This window comes from Pristis pectinata, chromosome 3 (genome assembly GCF_009764475.1).
Source record: "Pristis pectinata isolate sPriPec2 chromosome 3, sPriPec2.1.pri, whole genome shotgun sequence".
Classification (NCBI taxonomy): Eukaryota; Metazoa; Chordata; class Chondrichthyes; order Rhinopristiformes; family Pristidae; genus Pristis; species Pristis pectinata.
In genome coordinates, this window is record NC_067407.1 from 507900 (window position 1) to 530714 (window position 22815).

General features: G+C 47.9%; 1 protein-coding gene across 1 annotated transcript in view; it reads left to right on the plus strand.

Annotated features, from left to right (window-relative positions):
• Positions 1 to 22815, plus strand: part of col11a1a (collagen, type XI, alpha 1a) — a 217187-nt gene that overhangs the window by 159759 nt on the left and 34613 nt on the right. The window contains 11 exon segments of the mRNA XM_052013124.1: positions 867 to 956; positions 1061 to 1114; positions 8558 to 8665; positions 9760 to 9867; positions 13234 to 13287; positions 13837 to 13890; positions 14255 to 14362; positions 20401 to 20454; positions 21004 to 21057; positions 21149 to 21202; positions 22320 to 22373. Of these exon segments, the coding sequence (XP_051869084.1) occupies positions 867 to 956; positions 1061 to 1114; positions 8558 to 8665; positions 9760 to 9867; positions 13234 to 13287; positions 13837 to 13890; positions 14255 to 14362; positions 20401 to 20454; positions 21004 to 21057; positions 21149 to 21202; positions 22320 to 22373 (792 nt within the window).

The window sequence follows — 22815 nt, forward strand, 5'->3', positions numbered from 1 at the left end:
ACTGGCACAGAAGAGGAGGTGAGGCCTGGGGCAGATCAGCCATTTTCACATTGAATGGTGGGAGAGGACTGATGGGCCAAATGGCCTCCTCCTGCTCCAGTTTCTCTGTATTCTATTCTTATGTTACACTCAGCCTGTACTGTGGTACTGTAGGTCCCAGTGTGGGGTGTCCAGGTGTGGGAGGGGGTCCAGGTGTGGGAGGGTCCCGGTGTAGGGGGGCTCCCAGTGTGGGAGGTCCCAGTGTGGGAGGTCCCGGTGTGTGGGGGGGGGGGTTGGGGGGAGTATCCCAGTGTGGGAGTATCCCGGTGTGGGAGGTCCTGGTGTGGGAGGTCCTTGTGTGGGGCAGTTTCCCAGTGTGGGTGGTTCCATCACGGGCACATCCCTCCCCACTATCGGGAGTATCTACAGGAAGTGCTGCCTCAAGAGGGCAACGTCCATCATCAAAGATCCCCACCATCCTGCACCTTCTTGCAGCTCCCATCAGGCAAGAGGTACAGAAGCCTGAAGTCCCCACACCACCAGGTTCAGGAACAGCTACTTCCCTTCAACCATTCGGTTCCTGAACCAACCGGCACAACCCTCATCACTGCCTCAGCAGCACTGGGACCGCTCTGATCACCTTGCACAAAAACAGACTTTGTCTTTCTTTGTTCTAATTGTGTTCTTTTTTTGTAAAAATGTATATAGTTTATGTTTAATTCATATTTTTCTTGAAAACGTTGTGTATCTGATGACCTGTGCCTGTGATGCTGCTGCAGGTAAGTTTTTCATTGCACCTGTGCATATGACAATAAACTCGACTTTCACTTCCTAGAGTCCAGTGTGCTGACCATTTGAACATTTGTTTCCCAATATCTTGATCTCAGGGTGATCCTGGACCGAGTGGAGTTGCCGGGAAAGATGGTCCTCCTGGATTACGAGGTTTTCCTGGGCAGCGAGGACTTGCTGGAGCCACGGTGAGTCAAACCCTTCTCTCTGGAGCACTTCTCTCTTGGGCAGCCAGGGATGTCCTCATGATCCCAGGGAAAGGAAGGTTAACCTGTGTTCTTTCCTCCTGCAGGGTCCGGCGGGATTGAAGGGAGCTGAGGGTCCAATGGGACCGGTTGGGCCAGTGGTGAGTAACCATCCGCTCTAGTGTGTCATTTCCCAGTGGGACCTTCACTGTCAACTGACTGGAGAATGCACAGGAGGCTGCAAGGGGCTTCCCCAGGGTGGATGAGAGATGTGAGGAGGGGTCCCAGGGGTGGGGGACTGGGACCAGAAGTGGATTGGAGATGTGTACATAGAACATAGAACAGTACAGCACTGGACAGGCCATCTGACCCACGATGTTGAGGCGATCTTGATGCCAGTTTATACTAAGTGTCCTCTTCCTGTGTATCATCCATTTCCTTCATATTTATATATGAAGATAGGAAGGAGGAGGAGGTCCTGCAAAGAGAGTTTAAAGAACTAGGTGCAAAGCTGAAGGACAGGACTCCAAGACTGCATTCTCAGGATTGCTACCCGTGCCACGTGCTAGTGAGACTAGAAATAGGAGGATCATGCAGCTAAATACGTGGCTAAGGAGATGGTGCAGGAGGGAGGGCTTCATGTTTCTGGACAATTGGGCTTTGTTCCAGGGAAGGTGGGACCTGTTCCGACGGGACGGCTTGCACCTGAACTGGAGGGGAACTAACATACTTGCGGGTAGGTTTGCTGGTGCTGCTCCAGGGGGTTTAAACTAGATTTTCAGGGGGAGGGGAACCAGAGTGTTAGAGCAGATAGTGAGGTGGAGGAGGTAAAAGGTCATGCGAGGACTGCAGGTATCGACAGAAACCAAAGGTTTGTACATGATAGAAATGTTCTCAGGTGCATCTATTTCAATGCAAGGAGTATTGTAGGTAAGGCAGATGAGTTTAGGGTGTGGATTGGCACGTGGGATTACGACATTATTGCTATTAGTGAGACCTGGTTGCAGGAGGGGCAGGACTGGCAGCTTAATGTTCCGGGGTTTCGTTGTTTCAGGCGTGATGGAGGGGGGGGGATGAAAGGGGGAGGAGCAGCATTACTAGTCAGGGAAAATATCACAGCTGTGCGGAGACAGGACAGCCCAAATGGCTCGTCTACAGAGGCCATATGGGTGGAGCTGAGGAACAGGAAAGGTGTGGCCACACTAACAGGGTTGTATTATAGACCACCCAATAGTCAGAGAGAATTGGAGGAACAAATCTGCAGTGAGATAACAGACTGATGTAAGAAACGGAAAGTAGTCATAGTGGGGGATTTTAACTTTCCACATATTGACTGGGACTCCCACACTGTGAAAGGGCTGGATGGCTTGGAATTTGTCAAATGTGTTCAGGAAAGTTTTCTAAATCAATATATAGAGTTACCAACGAGAGAGAATGCAAATCTTAATCTTCTATTAGGGAACCAGACAGGTCAGGTGACAGAAGTATGCGTAGGTGAGCATTTTGGGTCCAGTGACCATAATGTCATTAGTTTCAAGTTAATTATGGATAAGGATAGGTTTGGTCCTCGAATTGAGGTTCTAAATTGGAGAAAGGCCAAGTTTGTGGAAATGAGAAAGGATCTAGGAAAAGTGGATTGGGATAAGTTGTTTTCTGGCAAGGATGTGCTCAGTAACTGGAAGGCCTTCAAGGGCGAAATTTTGAGAGTGCAGAGTTTGCATGTTCCTGCCAGGATTAAAGGCAAAGTTAACAAGCATAGGGAACTGTGGTTTTCAAAAGATATTGGTGCTCTGGTTAAGAAAAAGAGTGTATAGCAGGTATAGGCAACTAGGAACAAATGAGGTGCATGAAGAGTGTAGAAAATGTAAGAAAATACTAAAGAAGGAAATCAGGAAGGCAAAAAGAAGACATGAGGTTGCTTTGGCAGATAATGTGAAGGTAAACCCGAAGGGTTTCTACAAGTATATTAAGAGTAAAAGGATAGTAAGGGACAAAATTGGTCCCCTAGAAGATCAGAGTGGTCGTCTATGTGTGGAGCCTCAGGAGATGGGGGAGATCTTAAACAGTTATTTTGCATCAGTATTTACTCAGGAAACTGGCATCGTGGATATGGAAGGAAGGGAAACAAGCAATAGTGTCATGGACCATATAGAGGTTAAAGAGGAGGTGGTGCTTGCTGCTTTACAGCGAATAAAGGTAGATAAATCCCCAGGGACTGACAAGATATTTCCTCGGACATTGAGAGAGACTAGTGTAGAAATTGCAGGGGCCCTGGCAGATATATTTAAAATGTCCTTACCCATGGTGCGGTACCAGAGGACTGGAGGGTAGCTTATGTTGCTCCGTTGTTTAAAAAAGGCTCTAAAAGTAAACCAGGTAACTACAGGCGGCGAGCCTGACATCAGTAGTGGGTAAATTATTGGAAGGTGTTCTGAGAGATCAGATATACAAGTATTTGGACAGCCAAGGGCTGATTAAGGATAGTCAGCATGGCTTTGTGCATGGTAGATTGTGTTTAACGGATCTTGTAGAGTTTTTTGAGGAGGTTACCAAGAAAGTAGATGAAGGAAAGGCTGTGGATGTTGTCTACATGGACTCCAGTAAGGCCTTTGACAAGGTCTGACATGGGAGGTTAGTTCAGAAGGTTCAGTCACTAGGTATCCATGGAGAGGTTATAAACTGGATTCAAAATTGGCTGTATGGGAGAAGACAGAGAGTGGTAGTGGATGATTGTTTCTCAGACTGGAGGCCTGTGACTAGTGATGTGCCTCAGGGATCTGTGCTGGGGCCATTGGTATTTGTTGTCTATATCAATGATCTAGATGATAATGTATTGGATTGGTTTATTATTGTCACTTGTACCGAGGTAGTGAAAAACTTGTCTTACAAACTGATCTTACAGGTCAACTCATTACACAGTGCAGTTACATTGAGTCAGTACAGAGTGCATTGATGTAGTACAGGTAAAAACAATAACAGTACAGAGTAAAGTGTCACAGCTACAGAGAAAGTGCAGTGCAATAAGGTGCAAGGTCACAACAAGGTAGATTGTGAGGTCATGAGGTCATAGGTCATAGTCCATCTCATTGTGTAAGGGAACTGTTCAATAGCCTTATCACAGTGGGGCAGAAGCTGTCCTTAAGTCTGGTGGTACGTGCCCTCAAGCTCCTGTATCTTCTACCTGATGGAAGAGGAGAGAAGGGAGAATGTCCCGGGTGGGTGGGGTCTTTGATTATGCTGGCTGCTACACCAAGACAACGAGAGGTAAAAACAGAGTCCAAGGAGGGGAGACGGTTGTCCGTAATGCGCTGGGCTGTGTCCACAACTCTCTGCAGCTTCTTGCGGTCTTGGGCAGAGCAGTTGCTGTACCAAGCTGTGATGCATCCAGATAGGATGCTTTCTATGGTGCATCGGTAAAAGTTGGTGAGAGTCACAGGGGACAAACCAAATTTCTTTAGCCTCCTGAAGAAGTAGAGGCGCTGGTGAGCTTTCTTGTCCATGGCCAAAAAAGCTCACCAATAAATTGGATCAGCAAGTTTGCTGATGACACTAAGATCGGAGGCGTAGTGGACAGCAAGGAAGGCTTTCAAAGCTTACAGAGGGATCTGAACCAACTGGAAGAATGGCCAGAAAATGGCAGATAGAATTTAATGCAGACAAGTGTGAGGTGTTGCATTTTGGAAGGACAAATCAAGGGAGGACATACACAGTAAATGGTAGGGCACTGAGGAATGCGGAGGAACAAAGGGATATGGGAGTTCAGGTACATAATTCCCTGAAAGTGGCGTCACAGGTAGACAGGGTTGTAAAGAAGGCTTTTGGCATCCTGGCATTCATAAATCGAAGTACTGAGTATAGGAGTTGGGATGTTATGGTGAGGTTGTATAAGTCACTGGTGAGGCCAAATTTGGAGTATTGTGTGCAGTTCTGGTCACCTAACTATCGGAAGGATATCAGTAAGATTGAAATAGTGCTGAGGACGTTTACTACAATGTTGCTGGGTGTTCAGGAGTTGAAATACAGGGAAAGATTGAACAGGTTAGGACTTTATTCCTTGGAGCGTAGAAGAATGAGGGGAGATTTGATAGAAGTTTACAAAATTATGAGGGGCGTAGACAGAGTTAATGTGAGTAGGCTCTTTCCACCTAGATTAGGAGAGATAAGTATGAGAGGACATGGCTTTAGGGTGAAAGGGGAAAGGTTTAGGGGAACATTAGAGGGAACTTCTTCACTCAGAGAGTGGTGGGAGTGTGGAACGGGCTGCCATCTGATGTAGTAAATGCGGGCTCACTCTTAACTTTTAAGAATAAATTGGATAGATACATGGATGGAAGAGGTCTGGAGGGTTATGGACTGGGTGCGGGTAAGTGGGACTAGTGGAATAATGTTTCAGCACAGACTAGAAGGGTCGAATGGCCTGTTTTCTGTGCTGTAGTGTTCTATTGTTCTATGGTTCTATGAATTGTGTTGGAATGGATATGTTGGATTGTGTTGGTTGGGTGAGTTTTGTTGGGATGGGTTGGGTTGGTTTATGTGAGTTATGTTGGTTTGGATGTGTTGGGTATGTTGAGTTGGGTTGGGTATGTTGTGTATGTTGGGTTGGGTGTGTTGGGTATGTTGAGTTGGGATGGAGGTGTTGGGTATGTTGAGTTGGGATGGAGGTGTTGGGTATGTTGAGTTGGGATGGAGGTGTTGGGTATGTTGAGTTGGGATGGAGGTGTTGGGTATGTTGAGTTGGGATGGAGGTGTTGGGTATGTTGAGTTGGGATGGAGGTGTTGGGTATGTTGAGTTGGGATGGAGGTGTTGGGTATGTTGAGTTGGGATGGAGGTGTTGGGTATGTTGAGTTGGATGTGTTGGGTTGGGTTGAGTTGGGCTGGGTGAGTTGGATGAGTTGTGTTGGATTGGATATGTTGGATTGTTTTGGATGGGTATGTTGGATTGTGTTGGGTTGGGTATGTTGGATTGGTCTGTGTGAGTTGTGTTGGGTGAAGTGAGTTAGGTTAGAATATATAACAGTACAGCACAGGAACAGGCCCTTCAGCCCATGATGTCTGTGCCAAGCATGATGCCAAATTAAAACTAATCCCTCCTGTCTGTACACGGTCCATATCCATCAATTTCCTGCATATTCATGTGCCTGTCTAAAAGCCTCTTGAATGTCACTACTGTATCTGCTTCCACCACGCCCCCAGCAGCCTGTTCCAGGCACCAACCAATCTCTATGTAAAATACTTGCCTTGTAAATCTCCTTTAAACTTACCCCTCTAGCAAAAGCATATCTTTAAAGGTATGCACTCAGTATTCAACATTTCTATGCCGGGAAAAGACCCCGACTGTCTACCCTATCTGTGCCTCTCATAATTTTATCAACTTCTATCAGGTCTCCCCTCAGCTTCCAGAGGAAATAATCCATGTTTATCCAAACTCTCTTAATAGCCAATACCTTCTAAACCAGGCAGCATCCTGGTGAACCTCTTCTGCACCTTCTCCAAAGCCTCCACATCCTTCCTGTAATGGGGCGACCAGAACTGCACACAGTGCTCCGTGTGGCCTGACCAAAGTTTTATACAGCTGCAGCATGACTTCCTGATTCTTATATTTTATGCCACTGGTGATGAAGGCAAGCATGCCAATACACCATCTTTACCACTCTACCTATTTGTATTACCACTTTCAGTGAGTTATGGACTTGGACCCCAAAATCCCTCTGTACATCAGTGCTGTTAAGGGTCCTGCCATTAACTGTATACTTTCCCGTTAAATTTGACCTCCCAACGTTCAACACCTCACACTTGCCTGGATTAAACTCCATCTGCCATTTCTCCACCCATACCAGTAACTGATCTATATCCTGCAGTATCCTTTGACAACCTTCTTCACTGTCCACAGTTCCACCAAACTCTGTGTCGTCTTCAAACTTACTAACCCACCCAACTACATTTTCATCCAAGTCACTTACATAAAAAACAGAGGTCCCAGCACTGATCACTGGGGAACACCACTGGTCATGGACCTCCAGCCAGAATAACACCCCTCCACCACTACCTTCTGTCTTCTATGGGCAAGCCAGTTTGGATTCCAAACTACCAAGTCACTGTGGATCCCATACATCTTGATCTTCCTGAGCAACCTACCATTAGGGACCTTGTCAAATGCCTCACTAAAGTCCATGTAGACAACATCCGCTGTCCTACCCACATCAGTCACCTTGGTCTCCTCAAAAAATTCTATCAAATTTGCAAAGCATGACCTGCCCCGCACAAAGCCATGCTGACTGTCCCTAAGCCCATGTTCTTCCAAATGTGAGTAAATCCTATCCCTAAAAATCCTCCCCAATAGCTTCCCTACCACTGATATGAGGCTCACTGGTCTATAATTTCCTATATTATCCCTTTTCCCCTTCTCAAGCAAAGGAACATTACTGGTTACTCTCCAGTCCTCCAGGACCCTGCCTGTAGCTACAGAGGATACAAAAGTCCTCGTCAAAGCCCCAGCAATTTCCAGCCTTGCCTATCTCAATAAGCTGCGATAGATTCCATCATGCCCTGGGGATTTATCCACTTTAATGGTCTTCAAGAGACCCAGCACCACATCATTCTTGATCTCAAAATGCCCAAACATATTAGAATACCCACACTGCTCTCATTATCCTCCACATCCTCCTCCTCAGTGAATACAAAGTACTCACCTAGTACTTCACCAACGTCCTCTGACTCGAAGCATAAATTCCTTCCTTTGTCCTTAAGTGGTCCTACCTGCTCCCCAGTCACCCTCTTGTTTTTAATGTACGTAAAAAGTGCCTTGGGATTCTCTTTAATCCTACTTGCCAAGGACACTTCATGTCCCTTTCTGGCCCTCCTAATTCCTTGCTTGAGTGCTTTCTAGCTTTCCCTATATTCCTCCAAGGCCCTGTCCGATTTCAGCTTCCTAAACCTTACATAAGATTCCTTTCTTTTTTTGACTAAATTTGCAACCTCTCTCTTCCAAGCTTCCTGAATCTTGCCATCTTCGTCCTTTCTCCTTACTGGAACATGCCTGTCCTGAACTCTTGTCAGATGCTCTTTAAGTGACACCAACAGGTCAGGTGTGAACTTACCCAATAACAGCTGCTCCCATTTAACTCCATTAGATTGTGTTAGGTTGTGTTGGGTGTGTTGGGTTTGGTGAGTTGTGTTATATAGGGTGAGTTGTGTTGGACTGGGTATGTTGGATTGTGTTGAGTTGGGGTATGTTGGGTTGGATGGTGTATTCAGTTGGGTTGGGTTGGGTTGGGTTGTGTTTGTTTAGGGTTGGGTGGGGTGTATTCTGTTGGGTTGGGGTGTGTTGGGTTGGATGGGGTGTACTCAGTTGGGTTGGGTTGGGTGTGTTGAATTAGATGGACTGTGTTGGATTGTGTGAATCGTATTGTGTTGGGTTGGGGGGTGTTGGGTTGGGGTGTGTTGGGGTTGGATGGGATGTATTCGGTTGGGCGTGTTGGATTGGATGGAGTGTGTTGGATTGTGTGAGTTGTGTTGTGTTGGGTTGAGTACACTGTGTCCAACTTCACTTGTCCATTGACCGTTACTATGATGGTGTGTATTGATGGCTGCTCTCTGTTCCTAGGGCTCTCCTGGTGAGCGAGGATCAGCTGGGCCTGGTGGACCTATTGGTCTCCCTGGTCGTCCTGGACCACAAGGTGGACTTGGCCCTGCTGGAGAAAAAGGAGCTCCGGTAACGTATTCTCTTACAACTGGGGCCATTGTCACATGGAACTAGAGTGATGTCAGACAGATGGTTCTGACCCATTGCTGGGAACTGCTTCCCTTCACATCCTCTAACCTCTTGTGTCTACCCACCTCCCCTCAATCTCTTCCTGTCCTCTTAACAGTAGGAAGGGGGATTCGCTGGGTTTAAGGGGAGCGGGGAACAGGGCCTCGTGAATTTGAAGGGAGTAGGGAGCCGAGGCAGATGCTGAACCATCAGTCCTTCTGAACAATGGGATCGTGGATCGTCGGAGTCGGACTCTCGTCTCCCTGCTGAGAAAGGAAGAGATTCTGCTGAATTCTGGATGGATTTACCACACGGTCTGGTACTGACGGCCCTGAGTTCTATCTCCAACTTGTCTCTGACCCTCTGGATCTTGCCCTTTGAGGTGCTCTCAGATCTACACCCCTGTCGAATCTCCAGCCCATAGACCCTCAGTTCTGGTACCTTCCACACAATCTGTACTCTGTGCCTTATCAAGTCACTCTCATTCCTTCCCATACATTCCCAGACCTCCCCACGACACAGAGGACCATTCCGCCCATCATGTCTATGCTGGTTTACAGAACAATCCTACTGATTTTTCTGTAATCCATTCTCCCCACACTCCCATCAACTCCCCCCAGAATTTACCCCTCACCCACACACTGGGGGAAATTTACAATGGCCAATTAACCCACTGACCTGCACCAGGACCCGCAACCCACACATGAAACCCACACAGTCACAAGAAGAACGTGCAAACTCCACACAGACAGCGCTGGAGGTCAGGATTGAACCCAGGTCTCTGGAGTGTGAGGCTGCGGCTCTACCCACTGTGTCACTGTGCAAGTACGTTGTGGTGGTAATGTTGCAGAACTGACCTGGCTCCCCTGCTCCCACCTTGTGCACAGTGTAGTCAGTAGAATTTCTGCAGGTCCCATCTCCCCGAAAAGTGACCTGTTGATCTAAGAATCACCTTTGTTTTCAAGGGATTCAAGCCCAACATTTGAGCCCCATTCCCCTCACTTTGCCATGTGTGTGTGACCTGTGTTGGAACTGACCTTTCTGTTACCTTGCAGGGGGAGAAGGGACCTCAGGGTCCAGCTGGTCGGGATGGAGTTCAAGGTCCTGTGGGCTTGCCTGGTCCTGCTGGTCCACAGGGACCTCCAGGAGAAGATGGTGACAAGGTGAGTCTTCCTCTTTCACCGGCCTCTCCAATCGCTCATTGGCCATGGCCTCCTGCTCAGGACACCACCTCTTGCTGTTTTGCCCTTGTTACACCGGGGTTCGAGTTGGGAAATAGGGAAGTGTTATTACAATTGTACAACGCAGTGGTGAGACCACCCCTGGAGCACTCTGCACCGTTTTGGTCTCATTATTTAGGAAAGGACATGCTGGCACTGAAGCAGTCTGGAAGCGATCTGTAGGCTTCATTCCTGGGGTCAGAGGGTTGTCCTGTCATGAGATTTATGAGGATGTTGCTGAGACTCGAGGCCTGAGTTATGGGGAGAGGATAGAGGAATTTATTCCTGTAGCAGATTGAGGGTTGAGGGCAGGCGGTACAGAAGCCTGCAGTCCCATACCACCAAGTTCAAGAACAGTTACGTTCCTTCAAGCCTTTGGTTCTTGAACCAACTGGCTAGTCCTTATGGAGGTGTATAAAATCACGAGGGGTATAGATAGCGTGGATGCACACAGTCTTTTTACCAGGGAAGGGGAACTAAAAACTAGAGGGCATAGCTTTAAGTTGAGAGGTGAAAGATTTAAAAGGGACCTGAGGCGTAAGTTCTTCACACAGAGGGTGATGCATATAAGGAATGAGCTTCCAGAGAAAGTGGTTGTGGTAGGTACATTAACAATATTTATAAGACATTTGGATGAGTACATGTATAGGAGGGATATGGGCCAAAAGTGGGCGTGGGCCTAGCTTAGAGGGCACCATGGTCGGCATCGACCAGTTGGGCCGAAGGGCCTGTTTGACCGTGCTGTATGACTCTATGACTTGATGAGCATCTAAAGAAATTTGATCTATAGTCTTCATCATCACTGGGTCTGAATCCCAGAATTACCACCTCAATAGTATTCCCCCTCATTTTACGGACAGTAATGGTTCAAGGATCTCAGTCGACTTTCTCACGGGAAGTTAGTGAGAACATAACATGAGAACACAAGAAAATAGGAGCAGGTAGGCCACTCGGCCCCTCAAGCCTATCTCATCATTCAGGATGATCATGGCTGCTCTGCCCCAAGCCTCATAGAGTCATAGTTATAAAGCATGGAAACAGGCCCTTCAGCCCAACCCATCCACGCCGATCAAGATGCCTATCCGAGCTACTCCCATCTGCTTGCGTTTCACCCATATCCCTCTAAATGTTTCCTATCTATGTACCTGTCTAAATGTCTCTTCAACATTGAAATTGTACCCACCTCTACCACTTCTTCTGGCAGCTCGTTCCATATACCATAAGTAAGCTAAGCAGATAGGCTGAAAAATGGCAGATGGAATTTAATACAGACAAGTGTGAGGTGTTGCACTTTGGGAGGACAAACCATGGTAGTGAATGGAAGGGCTCAGAGGTACAGAACAAAGGGACCTGGGAATACAAATCCATAGTTCCTGAAAGTAGTGTCACAGGGGAGAGGGTTGTAAAGAGAGCTTTTGGCACTTTGGCCTTCATAAATCAGGGCATTGAGTACAGGAGTTGGTGAGGCTGAATTTAGAGTATTGTGTGCAGTTCTGGACACCACAATATGGGAAAGGTGAGATTGCAGTGGAGGGGGTGCAGAGGAGATTCACCAGGATGTTGCCTGAATTGGAGGACATTAGTTATGGAGAGGTTGGGATTGATTTTCCTGGAGTGAAGGAGGCTGGGGCTGAGGTATCTATAATTATGGGTGTGGAAATGGTGGTTCAAAGGTCTTCTTGCTGTGCTGTATGATTCAATGACTCGATGACTCTATGAGAAGTTCCTACACACCTTGCTTTTAAATGACCACCACCTAATCTCGTAACTGGTCCCCTTCTTTGAGACTCTCCCAATGGTGGAAACATCTCCCCTGTCATGTCCCCTCGGGATCTGTGATGTTTCAATAAGGTCTCCCCTCATCCTTCAAAGAATACCTGATCTGGCAAGAATATCTCACCTCCCTTTTTTGATCTTCTAATTTCCTTCTTAAGTCTACCCCCTACATTCCTTATACTCCTCAAGGAACTCACTTGATCGCAGCTGCCTCTACCTGACATATCCCTCCTTTTACCTGACCAGTGCCTCGCTATCCCTTGCCACTTTTAAAAACCTCCCACCTGCCTGACATCCCTTTACCAGCAACAATCTGTCCCAATCAACCTTTGCAAGTTCCTGTCTAGTACCATCAAAATTAGCATTGCCCCTGTTTAGGACTTTAACTTGTGGACTTACAGCAGGAATGGCCAGTTCCAAGACAGACAGTGAGTTATCAGTCAGGTCTGAGACAGGCATTGAGTTATCAGTCAGGTCTGAGACAGGCATTGAGTTATCAGTCAGGTCTGAGACAGGCATTGAGTTATCAGTCAGTTCTGAGACAGGCATTGAGTTATCAGTCAGTTCTGAGGCGGGCAGTGAGTTATCAGTCAGTTCTGAGACAGGCATTGAGTTATCAGTCAGTTCTGAGACAGGCATTGAGTTATCAGTCAGTTCTGAGGCGGGCAGTGAGTTATCAGTCAGTTCTGAGACAGACAGTGAGTTATCAGTCAGTTCTGAGACGGGCAGTGAGTTATCAGTCAGTTCTGAGACACAGTGAGTTATGTGAAGTTGGAGAATTTGTTACCAGGTCCTGCAGCCTGCATGGTGCCCAGATGGAGATAAGGTGTTGTTCCTTGATCTTGTGTTGGACCTTTTTGTAACAGTGCAGGGGACAGAGTGAGAGTGGGCTGGGGAATTAGTGGCAGCAACGGGAAGTCAGGTACAGTCTTGGTGGACCAATTGCACGTTGCATGTGCCTGAGCATTGTCACAGTTCAGCTGGAGTGAACCCCAGTGACAGGGAAAGGTTGGATCACTGTCCTTCTCTGGGACTGGATTAGGAACCATGGCCGAGCCTGGCTCCGACCTGGGGTTGACCCTGACCAATGCTCAAGACGAGAGGGCATGGCTTTAAGGTTATGGGTGGGAGGTTCAGGGGAGATGTCAGGGGGAGGTTTTTCACCCAGAGAGTGGTTGGTGCATGGAATGCACTGCCTGGGGTGGTGGTGGAGGCAGATACATTGAACAGGTTCAAGAGCTTGTTGCATAGGCATATGGAGGAGTGTGGGATGGGGGGATATGCGGGAGGAAGGAGTTAGGTAGTGTGAGGGTGGTTTGATGGACGGCACAACATGGTGGGCCGAAGGGCCTGTTTTGTGCTGTATGGTTCTATGGTTCTATGGTTCACCCACAGAGTGTGGGGTGTGACACATCACACCCTGAGCACCCACAGACACAGAGTGTGGGCTGTGACACATCACACCCTGAGCACCTACAGACGGGCAGGCAGACGAGGACAGGGAGAGCTCTCATTTCTTTCTCTCATCCACAGGGGGAGATTGGAGAACCTGGTCAGAAAGGAACCAAGGGAGGGAAAGGAGAACAGGTGAGTACCCTGATGTTTCCTTCTCTCTGGCAGTACGGCGCACTTTTTAATTCTCCCTCTTGATATTCTCCAATGCCTGTGGTGATTGGTCCATTCACACAAGGGAGAACACTGATTGGTCCTTACAAATAGGGGCGAATACTGATTGGTCCATGCAACAGGAGAGCACACTGAACAGTCCTTACAAACAGGGGAGAATATTGATTGGTTCATGCAGACAATAGAGAACTCTGATTGGTCCAAGCAGACAGGGGAAAACACTGATTGGTCCATGTAGAAAGGATTGAATACTGATTGGTCCCTGCAGACAATAGAAAACACTGATTGGTCCATGCAAACAGAGAACACTGATTGGTCCCTGCAGACAATAGCAAACACTGATTGGTCCATGAAGACAGGATGAACACATTGTCCAAGCAGACTTGGTGAAGGACACTGATTGGTCCAGACAGTTATGGGGTTGGACACTGATTGGACCAGACTTTGAATGAACTGTCGCTGATTGGCTGATGAAGTTAGTGACTTAACCAGCTCAAATTTTCCTTCCAGGGACCACCTGGACCTCCAGGGCTTCAAGGACCCATCGGTCAACCAGGAGCTGCTGTAAGTCACCCACTCGCGAGAGGTACATTGGCCTAGAGGAAGCTCAGGGTGTCAGGAGGCCATTGAACCTGCTCTTGCCAATCTTTGATCTGCCAGCAGAGTGCTTGGTGCTTGTCTGAAAGAAGAGTGAATATGATTGGTGATTGTCTAGTAACATGGAATCTGATTGGTGCTTGTCTGGTAACACTGAATCTGATTGGCCATTGTCTGGTTATAAGGACACTGGTGTTTCTCAGGCAGTAGAGTGAATCTGATTGGTGTTTGTCTGGTAACATGGAACCTGATTTGCTGTTGTCTGGTTATAAGGACTCTGATTGGTTCTTCTCAAGCAGTAGAACAAATCTGCTTGGTGCTTGTCTTCTAGGGAGGAGATGGAGAGCCAGGTCCTCGGGGCCAGCAGGGAATGTTCGGGCAGAAAGGTGATGAAGGATCACGTGGATTCCCTGGTCTTCCTGGTCCAGTTGGTCTACAGGTGAGTCCCACAGCCAACTGCATTGCTGCAGTGCCTATAAAACAACAAAACTCACATTAATGCAGTGCTTGCAACACAGGAGGCTACACCAGTGACGCTCAGCAGGTCGGATAGAGAGAAACAGAGATAATGTTTCAGGCCTAAAGTGAAACACTCTCTAGAGAAGGACGTTCCTCCAAATTCCCAGATTTTCCAGAAACTGGTCTGTCTGTCTGACTGCTGACCTCCCCAGTGAGGTTCATAGGTCATACAGTGCAGAACCAGGTCCATTGGCCCAACAAGTTCCTCCAACCATCAAGTATCCACGTAGACTAACCCCATTTCCTGTTGAAGTCTGCACAGAATTCCTCCAATGTGGCAGGCTCCCTGGTTAATGAGGAGTCTGGCTGCCTTTGTCCTTTTAAACAATAATTGACTTTAAAGGACATTGTCCTGATTTATGGTGATGCTTTCACTTCATGTAAACTTCTGCTGTTGCAGAGCTTCAGAATCAAGTTTATCACTGACATTTGTCATGAAATTTGTTGTTTTTCGACAGCAGTACAGTGCAAGACATAAAAATTACTATAAGTTACAGAAACAGGAGCCCATGGTGTTACAGGAAAGGTACTAGCATGGACAGAAGATTGGTTGACTGGCAGAAGGCAGGGTGGGAATAAAGGGGGCCTTTTCTTGTAGGCTGCCGGTGGCTAGTGGTGCTCCCCAGTGGTCAGTGTTAGGTCTGCTACTTTTCAAGTTATATGTTAATGATCTGGATGATGGAATTGATGGCTTTGTGGCCAAGTTTGTAGATGATACAGAGATAGGTGGAGGGGCAGGTAGTATTGAGGAAGCAGGGAGTTTGCAGAAGGACTTGGACAGGTTGGAAGAATGGGCAAAGAAGTGGCGGATGGAATACAAGGCAGGGAAGTGTACGGTCATGCACTTTGTTCGAAGGAATAAAGGCGTAGACTATTTTCTAAGTGGGCAGCGAATTCAGAAATTGGAGGTGCAAAGGGACTTGGGAGCCCTAGTGCAGAATTCCCTGAACTTAACTTGCAGGTTGAGTAGGTAATAAGGAAGGCAAATGCAATGTTAGCATTCATTTCAGGAGGACTAGAATATAAAAGCAAGGATGTAATCTGAGGCTTTATAAGGTGATGGTCAGATCACATCTGGAGTATTGTGAACAGTTTTGGGCTCCATATCTAAGGAATGATGTGCTGGTGTTGGAGAGGGTCCAGAGGAGGTTTACAAGAATGATCCTGGGAATGAAAGGGTTAACAGATGAGGAGCATTTGATGTCTCTGGGCCTGTACTCACTGGAGATTAGAAGGATGAGGGGGGACCTCATTGAAACCTACTGAATATTGAAAGGCCTGGATAGAGTGGACGTGGAGAGGATGTTTCCAGTAGTGGGAGAGTCCCTTACCCTGGGAAGAAGATTGTGAGCATGCAGCTTATGTATGCCCTCCATTATGTTATACACCCTTAAAGGTTATCCCATTAGTTTCCTATGGTCCAACGAATATAGTCCTAGACTGCCCAACCTCTCTGTATAACTGAGGCCCTAAGGTCCTGACAACATTCTTGTAAATCTTTGCACTCTTTCCAGCTTATTGAGATCTTCCCTATAACAGGATAACCAAAACTATACACAATACTCCAAGCTGGAGTTATTTAAAGACTAGCTGATCGGAATTCCTGCATGTTCCAGTCAGGAGAAAAGGCAAATAGAACATAGAAGGTATGAAGGTAGGCAAATCTCCAGGGCCTGACCAGGTATATCCAAGGGAGTCCAGAGAAGAAATTGTGGGAGCCCTGGCTGAGATACTTGTGCCCTGAGTGAGTTGCTGGTAGACTGGAGGGTAGCAAATGTTGTGCCTTTATTTAAGAAGGGCGGCAAAGAAAAACCTGGGAACTATAGACCAGTAAGGCTAACATCTGTGGTGGGTAAGCTAGTGGAGAGCATTCTGAGGGATAAGGTATACGTACATCTGGAAAGACAGGTTGATTAGGTGTCGTCAGCATGGCTTTGTGCACAGGAGATCATGTCTTAAGAATTTGATAGAGTTTTTTGATGATGTGACCAAGAAAGTCAATAAGGGAAGGGTTGTAGATGTGGTTTATATGGACTTCAGTGAGGCCTTTGATAAGGTTCCACATGGCAAACTGCTCTGGAAGGTTAGATCGCATGGAATCCATGGAGAGCTGGCTAATTGGATACACAGTTGGCTTGAAGGTAGAAAGCAGAAGGTGATTTCAGACTGGAGGCCTGTGACTAGTGGTGTGCCTCAGGGGTCGGTGCTGGACCCATTGCTGCTTGTCATCTGTATCAACGACTTGGATGAGAACGTACAAGGCATGGCTGGTAAGTATGCAGATGACATTAAAATAGGTGGTATAGTGGACAGTGAAGGACGTTATCAAAAATTACAGGGGGATCTTGACTAGCTGAGTGAGTGGGCCGAGGAATGGCAAATGGAGTTTAATTTAAGGTATTGCATTTTGGATAATCAACACCAGGGAGGACTCACAGTGAATGGCAGGGCCCTGGGGAGTGTTGCAGAACAGAGGGACCTTGGAGTACAGGTACATTGTTCCCTGAAAGTGCAGTCACAGGTAGACAGGGTGGTGAGGAAGGCTTTTGGCACGATGGACTTCATAAGTCAGGGCATTGGATATAAAAGTTGGGAGGTCATGGTGTGATTGTACAAGACACTGGTGAGGTCGCACTTGGAATATTGTGTTCGGTTTTGGTCGCCCTACTATGGGAAATATGTCATTAAAATGGAGAGAGTGCAGCAAAGACTTACAAGGATGCTGCCAGAACTTGAGGGACTGAGTTATAGGGAGAGGTTTGACAGGCTAAGACTTTATTTCTTCGAGCGTAGGAGACTGAGAGGTGATCTTATAGAGGTGTATAAAATCATGAAGGGCATTGACAGGATGAATGCACTCAGTCTTTTTCCCAGCGTTGGGGAATCAAGAACTAGATGGCTTAGGTTTAAGGTGAGAGGGGAAAGATTTAATTGGTATTCGTATTGGTTTATTATTGCCATTTGTACCGAGGTACAGTGAAAAACTTGTCTTGAATACCGATCATACAGGTCAATTCATTACACAGTGCAGTTACATTGAGATAGTACAGAGTGCATTGATGTAGTACAGGTAAAAACAATAACAGTACAGAGTAAAGTGTCACAGCTACAGAGAAAGTGCAGTGCAATAAGGTGCAAGGTCACAACAAGGTAGATCGTGAGGTCAGATTCCATCTCATTGTATAAGGAAACTGTTCAATAGTCTTATCACAGTAGGGTAGAAACTGTCCTTAAGTCTGGTGGTATGTGCCCTCAGGCTCCTGTATCTTCTACCCGATGGAAGAGGAGAGAAGAGAGAATGACCCGGGCGGGTGGGGTCTTTGATTATGCTGGCTGCTACACCAAGGTAGCAAGAAGTAAAGACAAGAGTCCAAGGAGGGGAGGCTGGTTTCTGTGACGGTTTAGAGGGATATGGGCCAAATGCTGGCAAATGGGACTAGATTGGATGGGGCATCTTGGTCGGCATGAACCAGTTGGGGTGAAGGGCCTGTCTCTGCTTTATAACGTTATGACTCTATAGAACACAGAACAGTACAGTACAGGAACAGGCCCTTCAGCCCACAATGTCTGTGCTGAGCATGAGGCCAAATTAAACTAATTTCTCCCTCCTGTACACGATCCATGTCCCTCCATTTCCTGCATGTGCCTATCTATAAGCTTCTTGAATGCCACTATTGTGTCTGCTTCCATCACCCAAAACTCTCTGTGTAAAAAAATATATTCTTGCCCCGCACATCCCCTTTAAATTTTTCCCCTCTCACCTTAGTACCTCTGGTATTTGATGTTCCTAACCTGGGGAAAGGATTCTGACTATCTGCCCTGTCTATGCCACTCATAATTTTATAAACTTCTATCAGGTCTCCCCTCAGCCTCCGATGCTCCAGAGAAAACAACCCAAGTTTGTCCAACCTCTCCTTAGAGCTCATACCCTCTAATCCAGGCAGTGTCCTGCTAAACCTCTCCCGCACCCTTTCCAAAGCTTCCACATCCTTCCAGTAATGGGGCAACCAGGACTGCACACAATACTCCAAATATGGCCTAACGAAAGTTTTATACAACTGTACCATGACTTCCTGACTCTTATACTCTATGCCCCAGCAATGAAGGCAAGTGTGCCATAAGCCGCCTTTATCACCCTATCTACTTGTGTAGCCACTTTCAGGGAGCTCTGGACTTGCACCCCAAGATCCCTCTGTATGTCAATGCCCTTGAGGGTCCTGCCATTAACTGCATATTTTCCCCTTACACTTGACCTCCCAAAGTGCAAGACCTCACATTTGGCCGAGTTAAACTCCATCCTGCTATCTCTCCACCTATAACTGTAGCTGATCTACTGCCGCTGTAACCCTCAACACCTGTCTTCACTCTCCACGACTCCACCAATTTTAGGGTTGTCTGCAAACTTACTAACTCACCCGTCTATAGTTTCATCCAAGTCACTTATATAAATCGCAAACAACAGAGGCCCAGCACTGATCCCTGGGGAACACCACTGGTCCACCACTACCCCCTGTCTTCTTTGGGCAAGTCAATTCTGAATCCAAACCACCAAGTCACCGTGGATCCCATACATCTTAATCTCCCTGATGAACCTACCATGAGGGACCTCATCAAATGCCTCACTAAAGTCCATGTAGTCCAGTAGTCCATCTACTGCCCACCCTCATCAATCACCTTGGTCACCTCCTCAAAAACCCCAATCGTTAATAAGGTATGATCTGCCCCGCACAAAGCTGTGCTGACTGTCCCTAATTAGGAGTAAATCTGATCCCTACGAATCCCCTCCAATAGCTTCCCTACCATTGACGTGAGGCTCACTGGCCTATAATTTCCTGGATTATCCCTAGTTTCCTTCTTAAACAAAGGATCAACACTGGTTACTCTCCAGTGCTCCAGGACCTCGTCTGTGGCTAAAGCAGACACAAAGTTCTTGGCCAAGGCCCCAGCAATCTCCTCTCTTGCCTCTCTCAATAAATGGCAAGGTTTGGGAATCTTGGGTGACGAGGAATGTTGTGAATTTAGTCAAAAAGAGAAAGGAAGCAGATGCAAGGTGAAGGAAGCTAAAATCAGGCAGGTTTCTTAAGGAAAAGCAGGAAGGAACTCTAGCAGGGTATTAGGAGGGCAAAAAGAGGCCATGAAATGTCCTTGGCCGATAGCAATAAGGAAGGGTGGGGAGAGCTGAGTGCATGAGTGAAGCTTCGGGCAGAAGGGCCGGGGGAAGGGGTATGATTGCTGGGATGTGGGTCAGCGGGAACGGGGGAGGAGGGGGAGAGGGGGTAGTGTCCCTGGGGACAGTTGCCGGGATGGGGGGTGGTGGAAACATGTGCATCAGGAACCAGAGAAAGGCCGGGGAAGGGGATCTGTGCCAGGATGTGGAGAGGGAGCAGGGGTGAGTGCACAGGTTCGATGGGCCGAAGAGCGTCTCGCCATGCTGTGAGGTTCTCAGAGTTATTGTGGATTGAGATTGGAAATATCGCCCTTCTTGCTGTTTATCAGATGAGAAGTCCAGTGGATGTAAACAATCACTTTGCAAACGAGATGTGGAGTTCTCCTTGGCACCAATTTCAACCCTCAGTCAACAGTGCCTAAAGCAGGAGATTGCACTGCTGCTCACGGGAGCTTGCTGTGCACAAAATTGCCTCAGCGCTTCCCACAACAGAACAAGCTGCTAGAGGAAGTGGTAGAGGCAGATACAATTTTAATGCTTAAAAGACATTTAGACTGGTCCATGGATAGGAAAGATTCAGAGGGATATGGGCCAAATGCAGGCAAATGGGACTAGCTAAAGTAGACAGTTTGATTGGCATGGACAAGTTGGGCCAAAGGGCCTGTTTCCGTGCTGTATACCTCTGTGACCATGTGTTTTGAGGTGGTCTGTAGTCTGAGGATTAGAGTTTTTAATTTCTGAAACAACAGTCAGTCATCAATTGATTTTCTCTGTTTTTGAAACGTATTTAGGGTCTTCCAGGACCTCCTGGTGAGAAAGGAGAGTCGGGCGACGTTGGGGCGATGGTGAGTGAGGTTTGGTCATTTAGAATCTCAATCTAACGCCACTGAATAAAGGAAATAAGGGTCCAAATACCTCTGACCTCAAACCCACGTCACAGAGTAACCTCTGAACCCTAATCCAGGGTGACAGTGTGACCTCTACCCCTAATCCAGGGTGACAGAGTGACCGATACCTACTCCTCTAACCTCTGACCCCCTAATCCAGGGTCACAGAGTGACCTCTACCCCTCATCCAAGGTGACACTTGCTCATGGCCAATTGACCCATTCCGGAGGCCAGAGGGTATCCCAGCTCCAGTCTCGACTGATTGGCTGACACTGTGGGATCAAAGACCATCTGACCTTTGCTCTTAGCCAATGGGAGGGCTGGAAACAAGGCTCATGAGCTCATGTCCCATCAGTGGGGTGAGAGACAGGTTTCCCCAGAAACCCTCAGACCCCTGTGGGAAGGACTGAACCCCACCTTCCCACACTTCCTGCATGTCCTGTGCCCCAGTGAGTCTTGGGGAATTGAAAATTGGATCTTAATATCTGGAATATCTTCTCCACACAGGGACCCCCAGGACCTCCTGGACCAAGAGGACCTCATGGTCCAAGCGGTGCTGATGTGAGTATAAGCAGGGCTGGCTGTCTGCCTTCACTCTGAGCGACTCACCCATACCTGCTCACCTCTCTGTCTCTCTCTTTCTCTCCCACAGGGAGCTCCAGGACCCTCAGGTGCAATTGGTTCTCCTGGTGGTGTGGGTGAGAAGGTAAGGTTTGTCCGTGAGATTGTCTGAAGATTAAACGGTGCTGGTAGCAGAGCTCTGCACCCTCTGCACACGCACACAGTGACACATGTGCACACAGTGACACATACAGTCTCACACCCACACACACACACACACACACACAAATGCGCGCGAGGGCGCATACACACACACTTTCATTCACTCACACATACATACACACGTGTGCACATGCACACACTTTTGGTGTTCACCGATGCTCAGAGCAGAAGACCTGATGTGTGGTTTAGTCAAGGTTCAGATCACAGTGAAGAAGATTGGAATCAGTGGGAACCCCTCCCTCCATTAACACTGACCGGTGACCCCTAATCCATGGCCAACTCTCCTCCCCAGCCCCATTCCCCCGCCCTACCCCCAATTTCTCCATTTTGCTCAGATCCAGAAACCTCCGCACCTCCACTGACTGAACTCAGTGACTGAGCCCTGGCGCCGACATCCATTCATTCACCCCTCTGGGAGAGGAAATTCTGTCCCTCCTCAGTCAGTTCTCCCCTCCACTCCCCCAACCCCTCCCACCCCTCTCCCAACCCCTCCATCCCTACCTCTCCCCCCTCCCCTATCCCAGAGTTATACAGCTTGGAAGAAGACCCTTTATTACAACTCATCCGTGCAGACTATGTGTCTACCTGAGTTTGGCCCATTTCCCTCTGATCCTTCCCTATCCAGATACCTGTCCAAGTGTCCTATAAACATTGTTAATGTACCTGCCTCAACCACCTCCTCTGGCAGCTCATTCCATATACTCACCACCCTCTGTGTGAAGAAGTTGCTCCTCAGGCCCCTGTAAACTTTCCCCATCCCTCCCCCCACACTCCCCTCATTGCCCTTACTTCCCCCCCCACCTTCCTCCCCACCCCTCCCACTCCTCTCTCTGCCGATGTTCTCAGGGAGTGGGGATCGTCTGTCTTTGTGTGACCCCTGTCCCAGTCTTGGGAAAATCCATGCTGCACGGCTCTGTGACTCCTACTTCCTCCGTGACCGAGCCTCTACCCTGCTCCCTGCATAGCCCCAGGGCCCAGACACTCAGTGAAAGGCGCTATATAAATGCCGTGCTGTTGATTTTTATTGTTTGTTTCCTTAGGGTGAGACTGGTGAAGCAGGTGACCCTGGTCCTCAAGGGGAGAGAGGGCGCAAGGTGAGTCCCCCCCCCCCCAACTCTGCTACCAAGCAGTGCAGGAGATTCCTACAACATTGTCTGCTTGGGCCAGGAGTGGGGTCAGGGTCAGGTTTGGGGCTGGGGTCAGGGTTAGGATTGGGTTTGGGCCTGGGTTTGGAGTTAAGGTTGGGTTAGGGTTAGATATACCCACTGCATCCCATCACAGATTGGCAGCTAATTCACGTGCCTTGCTCTCAGTCTGACTGATGATGAGTGACCTGAAACCTTTCCCAGGCACCATCAGACTCCTTGCTAAGTTCCATTTACAGTTACACACAGGCTTTCGATGGATTGCCACTGGTGCAGTTTAATCTGATGGGAGCTCCCACATTCTCAGGGGCAGCTGCTAGACTCGTGGCTCCAGCAACCCCCCAGATTCTACCCCTCACCCACACACTGGGGGGCAATTAAACCACCAACC